General features: G+C 43.9%; 2 protein-coding genes and 1 non-coding gene across 3 annotated transcripts in view; 2 read left to right on the forward strand and 1 right to left on the reverse strand.

Annotated features, from left to right (window-relative positions):
- Positions 1 to 2,836: 2,836 nt before the first annotated feature.
- TRNAL-CAA (transfer RNA leucine (anticodon CAA)) lies at positions 2,837 to 2,954 on the reverse strand. The gene is made up of 2 exons: positions 2,917 to 2,954; positions 2,837 to 2,882 (listed from the first exon to the last, which is right to left on the reverse strand). It is a non-coding gene; the product is annotated as a tRNA-Leu (tRNA).
- A 181-nt stretch (positions 2,955 to 3,135) lies between these two features.
- On the forward strand, positions 3,136 to 5,565 carry LOC128945885 (cytochrome c oxidase subunit 7B, mitochondrial). The gene is made up of 3 exons (XM_054289788.1): positions 3,136 to 3,265; positions 4,710 to 4,834; positions 5,367 to 5,565. The coding sequence occupies exons 1-3, from the start codon at positions 3,229 to 3,231 to the stop codon at positions 5,439 to 5,441; spliced, it is 237 nt and encodes a 78-aa protein (XP_054145763.1). The 5' UTR covers positions 3,136 to 3,228; the 3' UTR covers positions 5,442 to 5,565.
- Positions 5,566 to 6,337: 772 nt separating this feature from the next.
- The window catches only part of ATP7A (ATPase copper transporting alpha), a 32,344-nt gene continuing 17,833 nt past the window's right edge, over positions 6,338 to 20,848 (forward strand). Inside the window, exons 1-7 of the mRNA XM_054289831.1 lie at positions 6,338 to 6,424; positions 12,502 to 12,669; positions 15,100 to 15,589; positions 16,876 to 17,607; positions 18,162 to 18,368; positions 19,311 to 19,474; positions 20,101 to 20,262. Of these exons, the coding sequence (XP_054145806.1) occupies positions 12,562 to 12,669; positions 15,100 to 15,589; positions 16,876 to 17,607; positions 18,162 to 18,368; positions 19,311 to 19,474; positions 20,101 to 20,262 (1,863 nt within the window). The 5' untranslated portion in view covers positions 6,338 to 6,424; positions 12,502 to 12,561. The remainder of the gene's footprint in view (positions 6,425 to 12,501; positions 12,670 to 15,099; positions 15,590 to 16,875; positions 17,608 to 18,161; positions 18,369 to 19,310; positions 19,475 to 20,100; positions 20,263 to 20,848) is intronic.

The following is a 20,848-nucleotide window of genomic DNA, read 5'->3' on the forward strand; positions in this document are numbered from 1 at the left end:
CCTGAGGGAGGGGCGGAGCGGGCCCTGAGGGAGGAAAGTGTGCCGGGAGCCCCGGAGGTGATGGCAGCCGTGGGGAGCCCTCAGCTGGATCGCAGAACCCTGCGGCTCGAAGGCACTTCTGCAGCTCACCCGAGACAGGGATTCCCGGCAGGTGACAGTGTTGCCCGCTAAGATACCGGATTCGCTGCCCGCTGTGCAACAAGGCATTAATTACACACTCAGAGAGATTGATTTATATGAGTTGTGCTAGCCTTGAGTGCTTAGTGGTATTCCACAAATCAAGCACGCCAGCTCTCAAAACTTTTTACTGTTTATAGGTTTTAACAGAGGAATTTGTGTTCACTGGGTAATGTAGTAATGCAGTTCTCTCATTAATTAGTATTCTATCTTCTATTTGTGAAATACAAAGCTGTGTTTCGTGACAGGTACATACAGGCAATGTGTGTATTTGTGATAGTGATATGTGTGGAAACCGCCATGGGACAGTTATAAAGACAAATTCTAATAATAACTGAGGAAGTAAAGCGTGGAAGAAGGCCTTTGAACCTATCCTTTGTTTGCAATTAACCTTTAGAAGTCTGAAGTTGATTTAGGAGCATTTGAATTAAAGTTTTAAGATGTTGCTCTTTGACAGGAACCTTCTGCTTGCAGCTAAGCCTGCAAGAGTTTTGCAATAATAACCTTTTGAAGTATAATTTTAAAATATTGCTGGTATCCTTGAAACTATAGCTTTGGAATGTATATAAAGGAAACATGCTTATCTCATGCCTTAACCAAACAGTGAAAAGCAGCTTGAGAAAGAAAGATGAACATCAACTCAAGGGTTAATAGTTTCAACCAAGGGAAGCTGGACATCACTGTTATGAGGTTTAAAGTCTTTGCAATCAAAAGGTGGACCCACATCTGGAATCTGGACCTCACCAGCTGGGATACTCCTTTTCTGGGATACATCGTGAGAAAAACTAAATCACAATAGTGTATAGAATTGTGACGTAAAAACTTCCCCCACTGTGCCCAGCACAGTATTGCTCATACTTTACCATATTAATAAATTCATTGCTGTTTGAATATTGGCCTAGTCAAGCTTCTCATTTATAAAATGTTAGTCAATGCTTCTCTTTGCTTCCCATACTAACTAGTGCACAGGTTGTGACTTTCTCTTCCTTTTGCTTGGTGGGTTGGTGGTTGTGATCTGTCCCTGCTGGAATTCCCTTTCACCAGTTGGAACTGATTTCAGCCCAGTTGCTGAGTTGGCTTTGTTAGTGTCTTCCTTATCGTAGGAGTGCTGCAAAATATTTTTGTGAGCCATACATTCTGCATTCTTTGTGTCTGCAATCAGTGGCACATCCTCCTTCCCAAGTTTTTTTAAACTCCCCCTAAGCCTGAGATAATTGGAACATGTCAAGCCCTAAACCTTAACAAGGTAGTTCTACCAAAAAGTAATTTTTTTCCAACATCTGGATATCACTTAGAGCTTGATACCTGCTGTTTCATGGATTAAATATCCTTCCTTGTTGATTAGGCTAGATAGTACACAAAGATCAAACATCAAAGAACATCCTTTCTTAAGAAAATCTTACATACTCCACATTTTGAAACAACACAAATGCTTGCAGATGGGTTTTGAGTGTCTCCAAAGAGGGGGATTCCCCTTGCCTGGGCAGCTGTTCCAGTGCTCTGCCACCCTCAGTGTGATGAAGTTCTCCCTCTTGCCTCAGATACATGCTTCATGTTATACACACACGCTATAAATTGCTGGGTTCTGTGTTAAAATATTGTTAAAATCCAAATGCACAGAGAAATGCCTCAGCTGGTGTGTGCTGGGTTAAGGCTCTGATGCAGAATCCCCAGTGAGGGATGAGGATTTACTCACTGTTATAAATGAGAAGCTTGACTAGGCCAATATTCAAGCAGCAATCAATTTATTAATGTGATAAAGAATGAGCAATGCAGCGCTGGGTACAGTGGGGGAGGTTCTCTCTCCAACTGCACACCCATAGTTGGGGCTTACAGGTATTTATAGGGGTTCTCATCAGCTTTCTCAGCAGTTTCTATTCCAAATTTTTACATCACAACTCTATACACTATTGTGATTTAGTTTTTCTCAGGATGTATCAGAAAAGGAATATCCCCAGATGCTGGGGTCCAGCTTCCAAGAGAAGAAAGAAGTCTCCCAGCTGGTGAGGTCCAGATTCCAGATGTGGATCCACCTTTTGATTGCAAGGACTGTAAACCTCATAACAGTGATGTCCAGCTTCCCTTGGTTGAAACTATTAATCCTTGAGTTGATGTTCATCTTCCTTTCTCAAGCTGCTTTTCACTGTTTTGTTGATGCATGAGATAAACGTATTTCCTTTTTATATATTCTGAAGTTATAGTTTCAAAGATCCTTATTACAAGCAATATTTTAAAATTATACTTCAAAAGGTTATTATTGCAAAACTCTTGCAGGCTTAACTACAAGCAGAAAGTTCCTGTCTAAAAGCAACATCCTTAAAGCTTTAATTCGAATCTCCTAAATCAGCTTAAGACTTCTAAAGGTTAGTTGCAAACAAAGGATAGGTTCAAAGGCCTTCCATGCTTTCCTTCCTCAGTTATGTTAGAATTCATCTTTATAACTGTCCCATGGTCAGTTTCCACACATATCACAATCACAAATACACAGGTTGCCAGTAGCTACCTGACACCAAACACAGCTTGGTATTTCACATCACGTTTCTGGTTTTATTTTTAAATTATTTCGGATTTCTATTTGCGCTGAAACCCCAGATTTTTTTCCAACTCGGCGCTTTCACAAATTTAAATTAACCCACACAGCGAGGGGGGAAAAAAGTGGTGTCAGAAGTGGGATTCGAACCCACGCCTCCATACGGAGACCAGAACACCCAACCCCGCTGACGGGAAAGCGCGGAACGCCTTGAGTCTGGCGCCTTAGACCACTCGGCCATCCTGACACTGCGATTGCTGGCGTGTCCGGGACAAAGTTAGCGCTGTCACCAGGGCTCAATTCTCTTCTCCGTGCCCTCGGGTTTATCACAGGGCGCCCGTCTGTACCCGGGAGGTGGCGGACAGCAGCCAGGGAACGGCCAGCTCGGCCCGGCCCGGCCGCGGAGCTCAGCCGCAGCGAGGAGGAGCCCAGCGTTACCCACAGGCCCCCGCCGCGCCGCCACTTCCGCCGCGACCATTTTGTTCTTCAGCGGCGTCAAGGGTACGCGCTCGGCTCTCATCATGTTCCCGCTGGCCAGGGCCGCGCAGAGCCTCGTTGGTAAGCGCAGGGTCGGCTCTCGGGGTGTGGGGGCTTCCTCAGGGGTCTCCCCGGTTTGTGCCTTCCCCTGTGCGGGTTGTCCCTCAGCCCCCACTCGCTGTGCACCGGGGATGGTCGTGAGGGCACCTCAGGGGCTGCAGGCGGCTCTGGCGTCCTTCGCCTCCCGCTTTTTTTTTATTTCTTTCAGCCTTTTTTAATCTCCTACTTGCTTTCTGGTTTAGGACTGCTTTCTCTCCCTAGTATTAAAGGCACATCCTGGCCTGGTAGCGTGCGGTGACAAGGGGCAGTCAATACCCAGCCCTTAAAGTCAAGGTTAGAGTTGGCCCTTCAGTGATACCGAGCCAGCAGGGTCTGTTCAGTTGGTCCTTGGTGCTTGCTTTCCCTAGTACATTAAAGCACATTCCTTGGTGCTTGCTTTCCCTAGTACTAAAGGCACATTCTGGCCTGGTAGCGTGCGGTGACAAGGGGCAGTCAATACCCAGCCTTTAAAGTCAAGGTTAGAGTTGGCCCTTCAGTGATACGGACCCAGCAGGGTCTGTTCTCTGCTCCTGCGGCACCATGGGCTCATCCCATGCAGGCACCTAAAATAAATGCATCTCTGTAGATACTCAGGCTTTTTTGTGTTTAAATAAACGCCTTGTGCAGCCTTACAGAGCATGCGAGGTTTGTAGTAACATGGGTATCACCAGCATCTTCTCTAATCACGGTGGGGTAAAAATGCAAACCGTTGACCTGAGACTGAAAGGTTTTATTTTGTAATATCTTTATGCACACATCATCCTCTCATCAAATGCTTTGTGCACAACTAATGGGCAATCTGTCTTTTGTACCTGTTGTTTTGATTTTTCACTGTTGCCTTCCCTTTGATAAGTGCATCTTTTATAGTGTACACTTATAATGTACGTCATCTAAAGATATCACTTTGTATTTTTTTCTCTATTATTTTTCTCATGCCCACGGGTTATTTCAATTTCCTTCCTCCCCTGTCTTCAAAAAAACAAATCCTGAGGGAATGAGGCAGGAATTACCCCATAATTTGATGGTGAGCTTCAGCCTGACATTGCCTGGGTACACATTCTGCCAGGATAGATATTTGCATATAGAAATCTAAAAATGCTAAGCACTAAACAAAATATTTGATGAGAGAAACAGTAATCAAATCAATATTGAAGAAAAAGTTAACTTAGGGGATTTTTTTTTTTTACTGGAATTAGACTTAAGGAATAACTTTCTAGAGAGATATTGAGAGAGCTGAAAAAAATTAAAGTATTTTGTTTATCCCATGTTTTGGAGTAATTCCAGATGAACAAAATCCAAATTAATATTTTTCCAGCATTTTTAGTCTTTTAACACTAACACTTGCCTCTCTGTTGGTGGGAGATGAGGACTGGGGATGGTTTGAGGATGTATTTGAGTTGATTTCTGTACTTGTTGGCACCCTCAGCTCGTGGCATCCAGCACACTGCAGTGAGAGGAGCCCATCGCAAGCACGAGCCCACCTTCCATGATAAATATGGAACCATGGTCCTGCTCGGGGGAGCCTCCATGTTCACTGCTGTCTGGGGCTATGTAAGTTGGTTTTGTCACCACTCCCTTGTGACTTGAGCTGCAGGCTTTAAAAGTGTCACTTTTGCCTGTTTGAAATAAATTCAGTGGTCAGAATTTAGGAGCTTCTTGCATAAGCAAACTGTGATGTGATAGAGGGGAAAGTTCTTTAATTGCCAGCTTGGTTTTGAGTTGTTACTCAAATTTCTGCATCAGTCTGTTGCCTGATTTGAAAATGTATCAGAAACACAGGTGTTCTCAATTTTACTTGGGATTTCCAACCTCTACAGGTACAGCAGCAAAACTTCTAGATAAAAATACCAGCATAGTGGTGGGGTGTTACATTGCATATTCTTTCCTCTACAGTTGGATATTTTCAAAGAGAAAACTGAAACATTGAAATACCATTCAATATAAATATATTCTACTTCTTTAATTAGAAAGTTAATGAGATGTTGTGTTCTAATAACAAGAGTTGAAAACAATAAAAATAACGCTATGTCTGAATGTTTCTTTGATTTCAGAGTTAATAATCCTGGGTTTTGTCCCTTTGCAGGTGTTCACATCGCTGAATGTTGAGTGGGGCATTTCACCTGTTGGCAGAGTCACTCCCAGTGAGTGGAGAGAGTAACAGCCTCTGCTTCTAATGAACTGGTCTAGAGTTTCACTGAGAAAATGGTCCTGTAGTGGCATTTGTTCCCTGATTACCACTTGGACAGTGGCATTCCTGGTCTAATAAATGTATTAGAAACCTGTCTGGCTCTTCTGGGTTTCCTGTGTGCTCTGCTTCTGCTGAAGTGTAAGAAATACTGTAAAAACTCCAAGTAATTTTACACAGTCCTAGTTGTTGCTGTAGAGATCAGTGGTGGATAAAGGACAAGTCCAGAACTTCGAGTTTTCATTTAGCCAGGTGTGTGTGTGAACCAACCCCACTACACAGCACACATTCCTTTACCTCTGACTTGTAATGACAAAGTCGAGATCCCTTTTGTTTCCCCACTAAAGGATTTTTATGGCTTGAATCCTTCTGCCAGTAGGCTGCTTCTCCTGAGACCCTTGAGAGTTGTGAAGAAATTAAATTCAGTTTTGAGTTGGAGAGGCTTCATAGGAGCAGGCAGCATCCCAGGATCAATGGGACTTTGGTAATGAATTCTTAGGGAATCCCAGAATGATTTGGGGTGGAAGGGACCCAGATTTGGGGTGGTTCGGGCCCAGATTTGGGGTGTTCTAGCCATGTCTCTGTATTTAATTCCTGTTTACAGCAGAAGTAACCAGAGAAAAGGGGTGGGAAAAGAACAATTACCGGCTCATGCTGGTGTTTGATGATCAGAGATCCCAGGCTGCTTTGGCTTTGGAGGGACCTGAAGCGCACCTAGTTGCGGTGGCTGGGCGGCGGGCGGGCTCCTGTCGCGATACGGTGACATCGGTGACAGCGACAGCGGCCCCGCCTTTCCCGCCACCGTCACGTGTCCGCCCGCGTCACGCGGCGCTGGGCGGGGCCGAGCGGGTGATCACGTGGCAGTGGGCGGGGCCGAGCAGGGCGGTCACGTGGCGCGGCGGGGGAAGAGCGCAGCGGAGCCGGGCCGGGAGCGGCGCTCGGAGCCCGCGGTCTCGGTGAGTGCGGGCCCCGCTCGGGGCTCCCCTCCCTCCCTCCGGCAGTGCGGACCCGTCCCGGGATCCCACCTGCTTGTTTCCCTCCGGCAGCGCGGACGCTCCTTGGGGTCCCGCCTTGTTTGTTTCCCTCCAGCAGCGCGGACCCGCCTCGGGGCTGTCCCCGGCAGTGCGGACCCTCGAGGGGTTCCCGCTTCCCTCAGTGGCGCGGACCGGGGGCGCTGCCGCGGCCTCAGGTGCGTGCGGAGGTTCCCGCTTTCCCCCGTGCTCCGGGGCTGTCCCCGGGCCGTTGTCACCGCGTCCCGGCGGGGAGGGGGTGCCGGGCTGCCGTGCTGCCCCGGACGGGACGGGAGGGTCCGGGCCCCAGAACCCGCCTGGTGTGTGAGGGTGCCCTCAACCCGGGGGCGCCCCGGGGCTTCACCTCAGAGCGCCTCGGCGGCATCTCCGTGTCCCGGCAGCCCCGGGGCCGGCACGGCGGCTCCCGCTCAGCCGCTGCCCCGGGGAGCAGCGGGGCCGGACCCAGCTCCGCTCCCGGGGCTGCAGCGCGACCCGCGGGCTGTGCTCGGCCGGGAGCAGCCGCGGTTCGGGCCCTGACCCGCAGGAGGTCTGAGCTCCCTTGGAAAATCCCTCCGTGCTCCTGTCACTGGCCGGAGAAAGTCTCGGAGCGCTTGAGTCACTGGGCTGCTGCTCCAATTCTGGGCTGCTCAGCTTGGCCCTCTGGAACTCCTTACTTAGAGTTTATTGTCATGTCACCTTATGTTACCTTTTGATGGCAGGGCTCTGTGCACAAGCACCTTTTTCTGATTAAAAGCATAGTGTGGCTATTCTAGAAAAGGGCAAGTAGTTGTTGACGCTGCTTTGGGGTGAAATCTCACAAAAATGAGCAAGAACAACACACCTTAACTGTTTCTACCCTGTGTTCATGTTCTGAAAATTGTAAGTAGTATAGATTTAAAATCTTAAAATCTTTTGCACAGTCAGCAAAGGTTGAGTTTCTGTACTTAAACACTTGTTGAATTGTGTGGATGTAAATAGGCAAAGATTTAGTGGTGTGGGACTTTGCATGACAGTGCCCCATGTGAGCACAAACACAGTTTGACTAGAATTTAATAATCATTATGTATTTTCTTAGTAGAGAAAAGACCTGAAGCTTTTTTTCTTTCCCAGGTGGCAAAGCAGGGAAGCGAAAGCTGACATTATATGTAGTTTGCTGTCTTAATCTTCTCATTTTTACTGTGTTCCACGTTGTTCTGCTGAGTACTTTGAGACTGAGCTCAAGACTGAGGAGCCCCCGTTGACCTTGCTATGCTTACATAACAAGGGGTTGTAAATTACATTCTACTCATAATATTTCCTTTGATTCTTCAGGGGTTGTAAATTATATTCTACTCATAATATTTCCTATTATTCTTCCAAGGTAACATTCATGTTCTCCAAAAACCTGACTTCAGGAGGTTGTGGAAAGCCAAGAACGAGTTAAAGGATTTGCTAAGAATTTGTCTCAAATACTGTAAAACTCGTTAGAAATGAAGCAGAATGTTTGCAATGTGTGCTTTTTTTTTCCCCATGCAGTTGGTATAGAAATGAATTCCCTGAGAGCAATTTCCATGCTCCGCTGACCAAGCAAGGCTTGTTAAAGTCTTGAGCAACGTGAATTACAGCCTATCTCAAGTGTCACGTAGCTGTGCCATTTATTGCAGATGCACAGTTTCTCTCTCAGTGATTAAGCCTCACCTACCCATGGGCCTATCATCCATATCTCCTACCCAGTCACCTTTCCAGTGGCTCTGTTTGCCCATGAACCCTATAAAATCTCCTTCCCTGCTGGAGCCATCTCCTGTAGCACCTTTCAAGCCCCAGGGTGAGATGATGCAGCTTTTTCCCTCTCCTGCCCTTTGCTCTTTTCCTTGGGGACAGGCACCTTTTTCTCCATTTAATGTAAAAGGTAATTTAGCTTTCTGCTGCCATAAATAGAGAAGCTAAGTAGCACTTGGCCATTTAGAAATTTAATAAAATCCAAAGGCTGTAATTAAACCCGTGAAATTCTGTTGCTGGCGTTTGTGTGGTATTTGCCAAGCTGTGACCTCTTTTGACTTCAGCAGCTGTAAATTCAGGGTGATTATAAACTGGTGAGAACTGGAGCTGTGCAGGTAACCAGAAGCATCTGTCTGCCCTGGCTGTACCCCTGCTAATCACAAAACTGGCACAAAGTGTATCTGTGGGGTGCACAGCTCTGCTGCTCTGGGTGTGCTCAGATATTAGAAGCACCAAAGTGCCTTTTTAGGGTTAAATGGGATTCTTGAGTTTTTACTGGTCTTGTAACTTCCTCTTTGCATTGTTCATTTTTTTTGGTAGTGTGGGTTTATGAATTACTTAACTTTAACCTCATCAAGCCTTATTTCTTCAGATATTCTACTGACAGTGACTGGTGTCACACCAAAAAACTATTTAGAGAGATGAATGAGTGTCTCAGTCACCTTGTGCTTGATCACTATTGAATTTTCCTTTCCATAGGGAGAAATTTCTGTTGGAAGTAGAAATCCCCTCTTTCTATTGCTTCATTTACTTCATAGAAGCACTAACTGACTTTCTTCAAGAAAATGGAACTAAACTCAGAGCTGGTAACTCCTAAAGGGAACTGCCATTTCTTTGTGTTGTCAAATCCCGAAATTCTTTACTAATTTATGGTAAAGGTGTTTTATAGATGGAGCAATTGGTTAAGAATATAAGCATTATTTTTTTCTCTAAAACCTGTGTAATCCACAACTTAGCATCTCAGGTCTTTTCAGCACCTCAGCTTCAAGTCTTTTTCTATAAGAAAATAAATTATAATTAAAAGGATATGCTAACTTGCACAAGTTGGATGTGGAATATATGCATTGCTGCAGATATTTTGACTTCTAAGTCTATTTTCTTGGGAAAATGTTAACTCACATGAGGAGAACTGGGATTAAATTGTTAATATTTGTCTACCTTTAGTGTGCATCCAGTCCTAATTCATTGGTGTAACAGGTATTTTCAGTCTGCCTAGTCGTGGACTTTAGGAGGAAGTATAACAAATATTTCATTCAAGTTTCAGCCAAATTCTTTGAACCTTGAAGCACTTGTAAGGGAGGCAGAACATCAGAAATGAAATGAATATGACAAGGTAGAACACAGCCTGAGATGGAATTTAGCTTTAACTGGTTCTCCTGGGAATTTTGCAAGAGGAGGAAAAAAGGATTTGTCTATTTAGAGTCACTGTGTATAACCCTGCATTTCATTCTGAGAGCAAGATCTCTTTGAAGCTTCAGGAGCACTGGAAACCCAGACAGTTTGGCTTTTGGAAATTTCAGCAATGCTGTACAGGAAACAGAGTTTGAGAAACAGCTCATTAACAATTCAGTGTTAACAATAATGTTGGAGAGGCCATTGGATTTGGATATGTTCTCTAAAAGATTAGACAACCTGTTTTTAAAATTAGTATAAAAACTGTTAACAACCTGCAACAAAGCAAATAAAAAATCCACATTGATTGCTTAAAATTAGTAAAAAAAACTGTTAGCAACCTGCAACAAGGCAAATAAAAATCCTCACTGGTTGTTTGAAATTAATATAAAAACTGTTAGCAACCTGCAACAAGGCAAATAAAAATCCTCCCTGGTTGTCTTCCTCACCAGCAGGGAGCTGTGGGTGATGCTCATGTCAGAGAGATCTGGCTCATCCTTAATGCAAGGTCAGAGGACAAAATGAGGAGCCAGTTTGGTCCAACAGATAAATTCTAGTGAGGGAAGTTCTGGTTTCAGTCTTAGTACTTCAGGGCCTTGAGGGGTAAAAAATGAAAAATAAATTTTAGGGATTTTTTTCTTATGCCTTTATGGTTTTTGTTTTAATTTCAGCCTCTTCCAGGAAAGGATTTTCTCTGCTGTGTTTATGAATAAACACCAGAAGGGCAAGGAAACAGACTGAGAAAATAGAGGAAACACTTTGTCCATACAAACTGTAATAATAATAGATGTGAAAAGAAGCTTAATGTTATTTTTACATATTTAAACATTGTGTTTTGAATGGTTGGTGGGCATTTGGTGGCAGTGCTGCTGGTTACTGTAATCAGTGTTTATTCAGTGTACTGGGGGTGTGATTGCTGTTTGTTTAACAGAGAACCTTTAACATTGTATCCTGGGTTTGTAAAAATGGATATTATTGTACTTGCAGCTTGAGTCCCTTAAACCAGAGCCCAGGAGGGCAGGCAGGAGCTCAGCCGGTTTTCTGTCACAGCTGTACCCCAGCTCTCCTCCAAGGCAGCATCTTGCCAGCCTTTGATTATTTCAGACATCAGCTCACAGCCAAAGTGTGCCCTTACTTTATTTTTGTGTTCCAAGTGCAGTATCAGTGCAGTTCAAGTTGGTCATGCACCTGAAATGCTTTTAAATTCAATTAAATTTTTAATTTAATCTCCAAACCTTGCCAGACAGATTGTTCTGTCTGGGCTGATTTTATTTAGTCCCACATGCCTGGTTGTGCTCACAAAGTTCCCTGCACATTTCAAGTGCTTTTTGTGACATGATTTGTGTTTCAGGCTGGTGGGAATGCTGGTGTGTCCCTGCCTGTGGGGTTACAGAGCTGTCCTTGTTTGTGGGTGTGCACTGGGCATTCCTTGGGCACAGAGCATCACATTTCCATGGCATGGCAGGACAGCAAGAGTTTCCTTAGGTAAATTCGTGGTTTTTCAGTATTTTGTACCTCTGAGTGTGCAGATCAGCCTGAGAAAGGAGCTGCTGTATGAGATTTGCTTAAAATACACTTTCTTGTTGGTTGATAATTCTTGTGACAGTTCTGCATTTCTGTCATGTGTGGCAATTCACACACAAGTATTGAGTGTTTCCAGCAACTCAGCTCTGGTAAGAGCAGGGGACAAGTGAGATCTGTAATAATTCCTAAGGTAGAGTTGTCTCATTTCTCTTCTTAGCAGGGATGAGATGTATTTAATCTCAGTATTCCCAGTTTTATGCTTCTTTCAGTGCTTGTTAATTAAGTTCAACATTTCATTCTGTACATCAGGGAGGTAAACTGGTTTCAATGATGAAACTTCCTTGTGTTCTTACATGGTTTGTGGCACGTCTCAAAGTGAAAGCAGAGCCCTCCAGGCCTTCTGTAACAGAGAACAGCCTGGAAATGTCACCATGGAGCAGGAAAAAATTATTTTACCAAACATCAATGTAATTGAGTTTTCCAAGATAAGTCCTGAGGGTAAGAAAACAAGTTAAGCTTGTGCTTCACTTGAGCTCCTCAGTTACTCATCAGATTTTACTGCTTCTTCTATTGCTGCCAAACATTAACTGTGATCATTTCCCTGGTCACTGACCTCTCTGTCAATAAAACCTTGCATTAATTTTTTCAACATATTAACAGAAATTCTGGAGATTTGCTTCTTGTCCCCTTTTTCCCGCTCAGTCACTTAACAGTTTGTGCATTGGGCAAAAGAAGTCCTTTCCATTGGCTGTTATTTCTGCAAATTTCATTTAGGTTTAGTAATTTTTTTTCCTTGGCTTGTTTTTATGAGCAAAAATAGTAATTAAACTCTTCAGAGGAGTAGAAATGAGACCTTTCTGAATGAGGTGTGGCAAAAAGCTTGATTTGCTGCCTGGGCTAACTTCAGTGTCTCTTGTTTTTGCAATCAGAGGGCAATGTATGAGAGAGAGAGATGTGGAAAAGCAGAGTTACCAGCTGTGTTTCAGTATTCCAAGAGCTGCTGTCCCTCTCTCTCTCTGCTTTCCCCTATAATTTAATATCTCACACCAGTGAACCACAGCTTGCTGCGTGTAATTAAATGATCTCCTGTGTATCCCAAAATTAATAATAGATGTCTGAACTCTTTCCTGTTTGGAGAATTCATGGGAATAAACACATGGAGTTTTCCATTCTGTTGATACCTGCTCAGGTTTTGACATCTACCAGAGTCACATGTGGTGAAGGAGTTCCTCTGTTAACCCCTTGAGTCCCAGAATGGTTTGGATTGGAAGGGACCTGGAAGCTCCTCTCACTCCAACCCTGCCATGGGGATTCCTTCCACTACATCTGTTTTATTTCAAATTCTTTAGGAACTGATGTCCTGATGGGTTTTAGCCACCAGCAATGAGCAGAGCTGAGTAGAATTCACCATGGAGGCAAAGTCTGTGGCCATCGGCGTGGAGGGGATGACCTGCAGCTCCTGTGTCCAGAGCATTGAGCAGCACCTTGGGAAGATGAATGGCATCCACAACATTAAAGTAAGTCTAACACTGCTTCTGGCAAAGGTTTGGATGAGAAACCATGAGAAATTGTGCTCTGAGAGAGGAAAATAATGTAGGGAGAGTTTATTCTGTATGTTTCTTGGCAGGCTGATGGTGGAGGTGCATTGGTGTATTTCAGGTAAATAGGAGAAAAGCAGGTGCTGGCTTCACTGCAGAGGGAGTTAAGTTATTATTGCTCTTAATTGATTATCTGCTTTACCATTAACTCAATATTGTGAAGTAATGGGGGAAAAAAAAGGCAAGAACAGTGTTTGTCCTAATTCAGGCTTTCTTTGCCTGACTTAGTTTTAACTTTTTCCTTAGCTCAGAGGAGATAGACTAACAATGTTGCTTTATTCTGGCATGGGCTAAATATTGGACTGTAAAATATTCCAGGGTGAACTGATCATCCTTGCAGAATACATAATTTTACAGTAGTAGTAATTGAAAAGTAGTAATGGAAGTAATTGAAAAGCTGGCAGACTTCTATGAATTTTGTAACCCAGCCTGTGGTAGAAAGAACAGTTCTAATCACAGAAAATTGAGAAGTTTGTTTATTTAGTGTCTGTGTTCTGAAAGCATCCTCCTACATTCTGGTCTTGTTGACTTTACTCCAAAGAAAATAATATCTTCCTGGTTTTATCAGCAGTTAACATCTGTTTTATGGGGCTGTCTTGGGTGAACACTTCCCAGAACTGGGTACAGTTTTAATTTGGGGTGTGTGTGATCATTGTCTGGAGCTGGTTTTGCAGGACCTATTGCAGTGCACTTCCCCTGCAGAGCAGGTCCTGCACAGCTCAGAGCAGTTCCCTGTGGCCTGAAATAGGTGTTTGTGTACAGAAATTTTGGTGAAAAGCAGCAAAATTTACAAGACAGATAATTTTACATCTCCCTTCAGCTGTAGAGGAACTTTAATGTGAGTTTGTGCTGTGACAGCTCTGAACAGCCCCCTGTGCATGGCCTGATAAATCACTGGGTGTCTGCAAGCATGAGCCCAGATAAAGGCTAAAAGCAGCCTGTAAAATAATACCCCTAAAGATCTGATTTCAGAATCTTCTCTTTTTCCTTATTCTAGCAAAAGATGTCATTTTGTAAGCCTTGTGGTTTCTGAGAATACACAGGTGGCTTTGGATAGGATAGGGAGATTTATACAAAGTGTGTAAAGTGTATATGCAGCCCCAGTGTCCTTACAAAAGGAATGAAGTAGGTTTTTAAAAGGACTGTATTAAAGCTTTTGTGTTTAGGTTTTTAGGGAAATACCTTATCCCAAAGCTGAATGCTATTTCAAAAGATACACTGCAAAACCTTAGTCTGAGTAGAGCAGGATTCTTAAGAAACTTTGAGGTCCTATTTAATAATTATCCTTTTTACAGCATCAGAGCTTCAGTCTAGGCAGATCAGTTGATTCAGAAAATTCTTTGGGAATAATAAAACAGGGATTTGTGTAGTGATTATGAATGAGGTCAGCAAGGGACATGAATGTTAGATGATTAATATAGACAAACAGCTGCTTTTAGGTTATTCTGCAATGAAACCCATAAATGTCCATGTTGCTAATTCTGCTAAGGCTCATAATTGGGACAGAAACGAGAAAAGGTGGTTCTTAAAATGATTTAACTGATATAATTTAATCATGGCTGTGGTCTTTAGGTTGTACCTTTGCCCAGAGGAAAGATAGAATTGAATTTGTAATGTGTTGGGCCTCTGGCAGGCATTGCTTTTTCCTTTTGGAAACTGCAGTTATTGTGTTTGATACATCATTTGTTGGGAGAAAATTCAATTGAGGCTATGTGTATCATCAGATGGGAAAGGGTATTACCAATGAGGATGTCTGTGCATCACCAAAATGTACAGAGAGAGGAAAAACATCTTTAATGTTTGTCACACATCAGGTGTCTAAAGTGAGTTCTGGTGAAGTCTAATGTAGGTTTTTGGTCACAGCAAGTTACCAGCCTGTGTCTCCATTGCCTGGAAATGCTGGGCTCTTTTCACTGCTGCTAAAAGCTGTGGATTTTTTCAAAGAGTGCTTTCTGCCATCTTTGTAGCCTGGGGCAGTTACTCCTAACTGCATTAGAATTACTGCTAACCTTCGGTGGGCTGTTTTGCTCCAGGGGTTCTCAATTGGGTTAATCATACTAATTGAAGTGAATTTGGCTCTGGACGTTTCATGAGGTGGTTGGTGCTGTCTGGGTGTTGCAGTAGAGGTGGCCAGGCAGACTCTGGATGCTGGGGCTGGGATCTGCTCTCTGCAGCCCTGTGGGTGCCCGGGAGAGCAGCAGTCACTCAGAGTGCCTTTGCTCTCTGAGGTGAGTAGTGAAAGTTGTTCTGGAGGAGTGTTGCTAATCTTGGCAAGCCAGAGCAGTTTGCGGTGTGGGGCAGTCTCTCCCAGCTCTGGTGCAGTTTCCTCACTTTGTTTATCCCCTCCAGGTCTCTCTGGAGGACAAGAACGCCGTCATCATCTACGACTCCAAGCTGCAAACCCCGGTGACTCTGCAGGAGGCCATCTGTGACATGGGGTTTGATGCAACCCTGGCTGATTCAAGCCCACAACCTGTTCTACCTGACACAATTTTCCTCAGCCTGCCTGCCCAGTCAGCCCTGACACCCAGGCAGATCTGTGCCACGCTGCTGAGCCACAAAGGGATCCTGGATGTGAAACTGTCCTCTGACCAAAGAACTGCCGTGGTGGCTTTCATCCCTTCCATCACCAATGGCAGGCACATTACCCAGCTGGTCCCAGGAGCAGATTTGAGCATCTCTGTGCCAGAGGTGACACCTGGAACGTGGGAGGATTCCAGCTGGTCCCAGGCCAGCAGCGCTGTGCTGCGCCTCAAGGTCGATGGCATGACCTGTCACTCCTGCACCAGCACCATCGAGGGGAAGCTTGGCAAACTGCAGGGAGTTCAGAGGATCAGAGGTAAAACCTTTGTGTGTTTTTATGGAAATTGAAGCTGGCAAGCTGCAAGGAATTCAATAGATTAGAGGTACAACTTTAGTGAGTTTTATGTAAATTGAGATTGGCCGTGCTGTTTGCCCTGTGATGGCATTGCAGGTTTTAGATGAGATAGCTGAGTGTGACAGTGACTCTTTGTGGGACTGGGTATTTAATTATGTTTTTAGTGTGGACTTAGTGTGATGGTGTTCACAGGGGTCTTAGGATGAGGGAAGAGATGAGGATCTGACTCCATGTTTCAGAAGGCTGATTTATTATTTTATGATATATATTATATTATATTAAAACTATACTAAAATATTAGAAGAAAAGATTTAATCAGAAAGCTAGCTAGGAATAGAATAGAAAAAATGAATAACAAAAGCTTGTGTCTTGGACAGAGTCCGAGCCAGCTGACTGTGATTAGCTATTAATTAAAAACAACTTTATGAGATAATCACAGATCTACCTGTTGCATCCCACAGCAGCAGATAACCACTGTTTACATATTGTTCTTGAAGCCTCTCAGCTTCTCAGGAGAAAAAATCCTAAGGAAAGGGTTTTTCATAAAACATGTCTGTGACATAACCTTAGTGAGTTTTATGTAAATTGAGGTTGGCCATGCTGTTTGCCCTCTGATGGCATTGCAGGTTTTAGATGAGATAGCTGAGTGTGACAGTGACACTTTGTGGGACTGGGTATTTAAATATGTTTTTAATGTGGACTAGAAATGAAGAAAGGAGCCCACATTGGGGGAAAGATCTGCCTGTTACATGGGTGATGGTGTTCCGTGGTTGTTTTGCATTTGGTAGGCAGCTTGGAATAGTTGTGTTCTGTAATTTTATTACCAGTTATAGAAATCTCTAATAACAGATGCCTTTTTAAAATTGCAGTTAATAATAGTTCATGTTTTCTGTCCAATTAAAAATCTAAAAGGCAAGACCAGCTTACTGATATAGTTACCTTTGGGATAAGTGTATTGCCATAGACCCCAAAACAAGGATAAATTCAGTAAGAAGTAGTGATGCCATTTGTGAAAGTCCTGGGGAAAGTGGAAAATTTTGAGGAGGAATTGAAAATTGTTGTAGTACTAGACAAAAACTGGTTAAAGAATTAAGTTATTTGACCAATGAAATCAATGAAATCTCCTTTCTGTTGCAGTTACATTTGTGACCATTTAAAGTGTTGCTGGAAAGCTTTGACAAGATCCTGTGATGTGGTTATTATGCTTAGGGCAGTGACACACACTTATTTTATTGATTAATTTCCAGTGTCCCTGGACAATAAGGAAGCTGTTGTTGTCTACCAGCCTGCTCTAATCACAGCAGAAGAAATAAAACAGCAAATTGAAGCAGCAGGTTTCACAGCAGCCTTCAAAAAGCAGCCTCGACCCCTGAAGCTCAGTGGGATTGACCTGGAGAGGCTGAGGAATGCTCAGCCCAGGAGCTCTGAGGCATCTCAGGGAGAAAACTCCAGTGGGACTGGCACCAAGACAGTTGTGTTCAGAGTGGAGGGGATGCACTGCAACTCCTGTGTCCTCAACATCCAGAGCACTGTGTCAGCTCTGCCGGCCGTGACGAGCGTCGTGGTTTCTTTAGAGAACAAATCTGCTGCTATAAAGTACAACCCAAGCTTGATTAGCATAGAGAAGCTGAGGAAAGCTGTGGAGAATGTGTCTCCTGAGAGGTTCAGAGTCAGCCTTCCTGAGGAGCAGGAGAACCTGGCACTTTTCCCCACACTGGCATCTCCAGTGAAATCTCACCCTGCTGCCAAGGATCCCAGCCAGCCCCTCACGCAAGTTGTTGTGATCAATATTGAGGGCATGACTTGTGGCTCCTGTGTGCAGTCCATTGAGGGAGTGCTGTCCCAGAAGGCAGGTGTGAAATCTGTTCATGTCTCTCTCCCAAATGGAACTGGGACTATAGAATATGACCCACTGCAAACAAGCCCAGAAGACTTGAGGTCCTCAATAGAAGATATGGGATTTGATGCATCTTTTCCAGGTAATGACATGTGAAACTCTTACATTTACAAGGATTGTGCAGTTATGTTGAGGATTTGGTACTACCCAAGGTGAAATTTGAGATCATTAAAGATAATGTGCACGTCCTTTAACACATCAGATTGATTCAAATGGTTGAGGTGTCTGGCAATATAAATATGTCAGATGAATGCTATTTTATGTCGATAGCTGCAGAAGTGGTTGGATGCTCACATTTAATCCTTTTCACCCTGTTCCTGCACAAACAGCATCCCCTGAACTCCTGTGAGGAGCCTGTAGTTCCAGAGCCCCTCTCTAAGTTAAAAACATTGGGGTTGCTTATGAAACATGCACTTGCTTACAAAATCAGCTTTGTGCTCCAGGTAAAGTCAGTGAAACTGTGTGAAACAGTGAAACGAAGGTTGCAATGAGGTTTTGCTTCCAGCTACAGGAGAGAACAAAGGATGTGCAACAGAACAAAGACAATGAGGAAAGGCAAAAGGAAAATAGTAACAAACCACTAAGTTAATCAGTGGCCCACCTTTGTCTTGTTTTCTTTTGCTGTCTCCTTTGCAGCAAAGGCAGAGCTCCCTGTGGCCAAAGCTCAGCCCTGCCCTGAAGCACAGCTGGACTCTCACAAGCCTGAGCCACCCTCCAAAGTGCCCCCAGCCCACCCTGGCAGGCAGGAGAGCAAGACCATCTCCAAGTGCTGTGTGCAGGTGACAGGAATGACGTGTGCCTCATGCGTGGCCAACATCGAGAGGAATCTGAGAAGGGAGGATGGTGAGATGTCTGTCGGCATGGTCTGTTACATCTCCAACAATTTGTTTGGAGAATCCTTCTGGCTTTTGCAGTGTTTTTAAAGGGTGGCTTATCAGGACAGGTGTTCCTCCTCACCTCTGGCCCACAGGGTGGGAGCAGGGACATCCTTGCTGCTTTATGGATGTGCTGCCCAGACTCTGCTGTTGCAGAAGCAGCAGCGCCAGAGAATATTGGGATCAAATAAGGGATCCTTTTGAAGGTAAAACAGCTCTTTCCTGCTGGAGGGAGATTCCCAGGTGTGCAGCTGAAAGGCAGAAGCAGATGTGAGCTTTAGGAAGCTGTGAGAAGGGACAGTGGGAGTGGATTAAAGGGACACAGGTTAATTTTAGCTCTGCAAGTCAGGGCACTGCTGTCTGTGATTATATTTGCAGGAACAAATGGCTGCGTGACTGTGATGTAACAGAGTCATTAATGCAGACTCTGTTTAATTATCATAATGAAGATGGACAGGTTTCAAGTCAGCTTGGATTTTAATTTTTTTCATCCTAGGAAATGGATGACTCTAAATCCTCTCAGTGCCCAGTAGGATTGCACTGTTAGATCTGCTCTTTCTCATGCAGGTTCTTTTTATAAAAGGCTGCCACAAATGGTAAATGCAGATCAGAAAGTGCAGCACTGTGGTTTAGAAGAGCTTCTTTCAAGGAAAAATAGATATTTTTTTGTATAGCATGAACAGAATGTTTGTAATGAGACTGTTAAAGGCATGCTGCTCATGTGGAGTGATGCTTTATCTGTCACACCTGCACTGAGGTGCTGCTGTACCTTCCAAACACGAGGATGTTTCTCTTTATATACTACAAGGAAGCTTTCCCAATTTCAGTAAATTGTGTCATGCCCTCACGTTACAATAAATGCAGGATGTTTCCTAAGCCTGATCTGCCACTCACACACTTTGTTTTTCAGGAATCCACTCGATCCTTGTGGCCCTGATGGCAGGGAAGGCAGAGGTGAGGTACAACCCTGCAGTGATTCACCCTGCAGCCATCGCAGAGCTCATCCGGGAGCTGGGCTTCGGAGCCACCGTCATGGAGAACTGTGGGGAAGGAGATGGAGTTCTGGAGCTTGTTGTAAGCTGAGCAGTAAACCCAAACACCTCCAGCTTGTACTGCTTTTATCTGTTGGATCTGCCTGTGTTAGCGGCCACTGCCTAGAGTTGAATAGTGTAACAGAGGTTCATTTATAAAAAATTAAATGGAATGGTACATCGAGTGTGTGTCACAGATTTTATCTGTCCTGCAAACTGTGCTGGCTTAAACTACTACGCTGAAAATGCAGAGAAATATTCCTGTATTTTTCTGTTTGCTCTTCCTGTTGCCAGAATTTACTCTTTTTTTTTTTTTACTTTTTGAGGCTGACTGTAGCTCAGTGTACCCCAGCTCTGAGACTGAACATCCAACAGAGCTTTAGCAGGGCTTAATAACCTTGTCCCTGTGCTTTGCTTCCTCTAGAAGGGTTGGAGGGGGCTCTGAGCAACATGATCTTGTGGGAGGCATCCCTGCCCAAGGCAGGAGTTGGAACTGGATGGTCTTTAAGGTCCCTTTCAGCCTAAATTATTTTTTGGTTCTACAGTGCTCACACCCCAGATCAAAGCAATAAATTATGCAGCATAATCACAAGCACTTTTCCTACTTGCTAAGGTGCATTTGTCAGGTAACCTGTGCTTTGCCATCAGGAAGGAACCTTTATTTTCCAGGTGAGAGGGATGACCTGTGCCTCCTGTGTGCACAAGATAGAATCCACCCTCATGAAAACCAGTGGTGTCCTGTACTGCTCTGTGGCTCTTGCCACCAACAAAGCCCACATCAAATATGACCCTGAAGCCATTGGTCCCCGAGATGTCATACAAGTGATAAAGGTGAGTTTCATGTAGGCACCAAGTCTCCTGAAATATCCAGTGTCCTTGGAGGAGTTACACACCCCAGAAATAGAAGGAAAGGCTGCTGAAGCAAAATAATAGATCTCTCTCCTTCCATATTCTTTCTTCTTATTAGCTGCAGAAACCTGCACTTTGTTTGTTCTCCCTTAAAAATGCTCTGTTGCAACTTTGCCTAATTTTTAAAAATAAATACTGTGAAAGCCAGGTCATGGAGATACCACCTATAGGGTTGTAGAAAAATCAAGAACATTTATTTAAAAATAAAATACAGTTGCAGGTGAGAGGTGAAATATAAGTTTCTCAGCCTTCTCCTTCAGTTTCTCAATTTCTGTGCTTTAGGAGCAACCATTTTGGAAGGCCTCATTTTAGAATAGTGTTTTGTTCCTGAAAGGTTAATTTCTACATCAGGTTGTTTTTCTTTCCTTGAAAAGTAACTAAACAATAGTAACAGACAACAAGAACTAAACAATAATAACATTTTATACCAGAAATATTAATAAAGTTAATCAGAGGTAAGACTGGCACCATCAGTAATTTGGCAATAAGTGAGCGCAAAGTGCATTTT

Source organism: Melozone crissalis, unplaced genomic scaffold (assembly GCF_028551555.1).
Source record: "Melozone crissalis strain CALT ecotype California unplaced genomic scaffold, PUWL_Pcris_2 ptg000068l_1, whole genome shotgun sequence".
Lineage (NCBI taxonomy): Eukaryota > Metazoa > Chordata > Aves > Passeriformes > Passerellidae > Melozone > Melozone crissalis.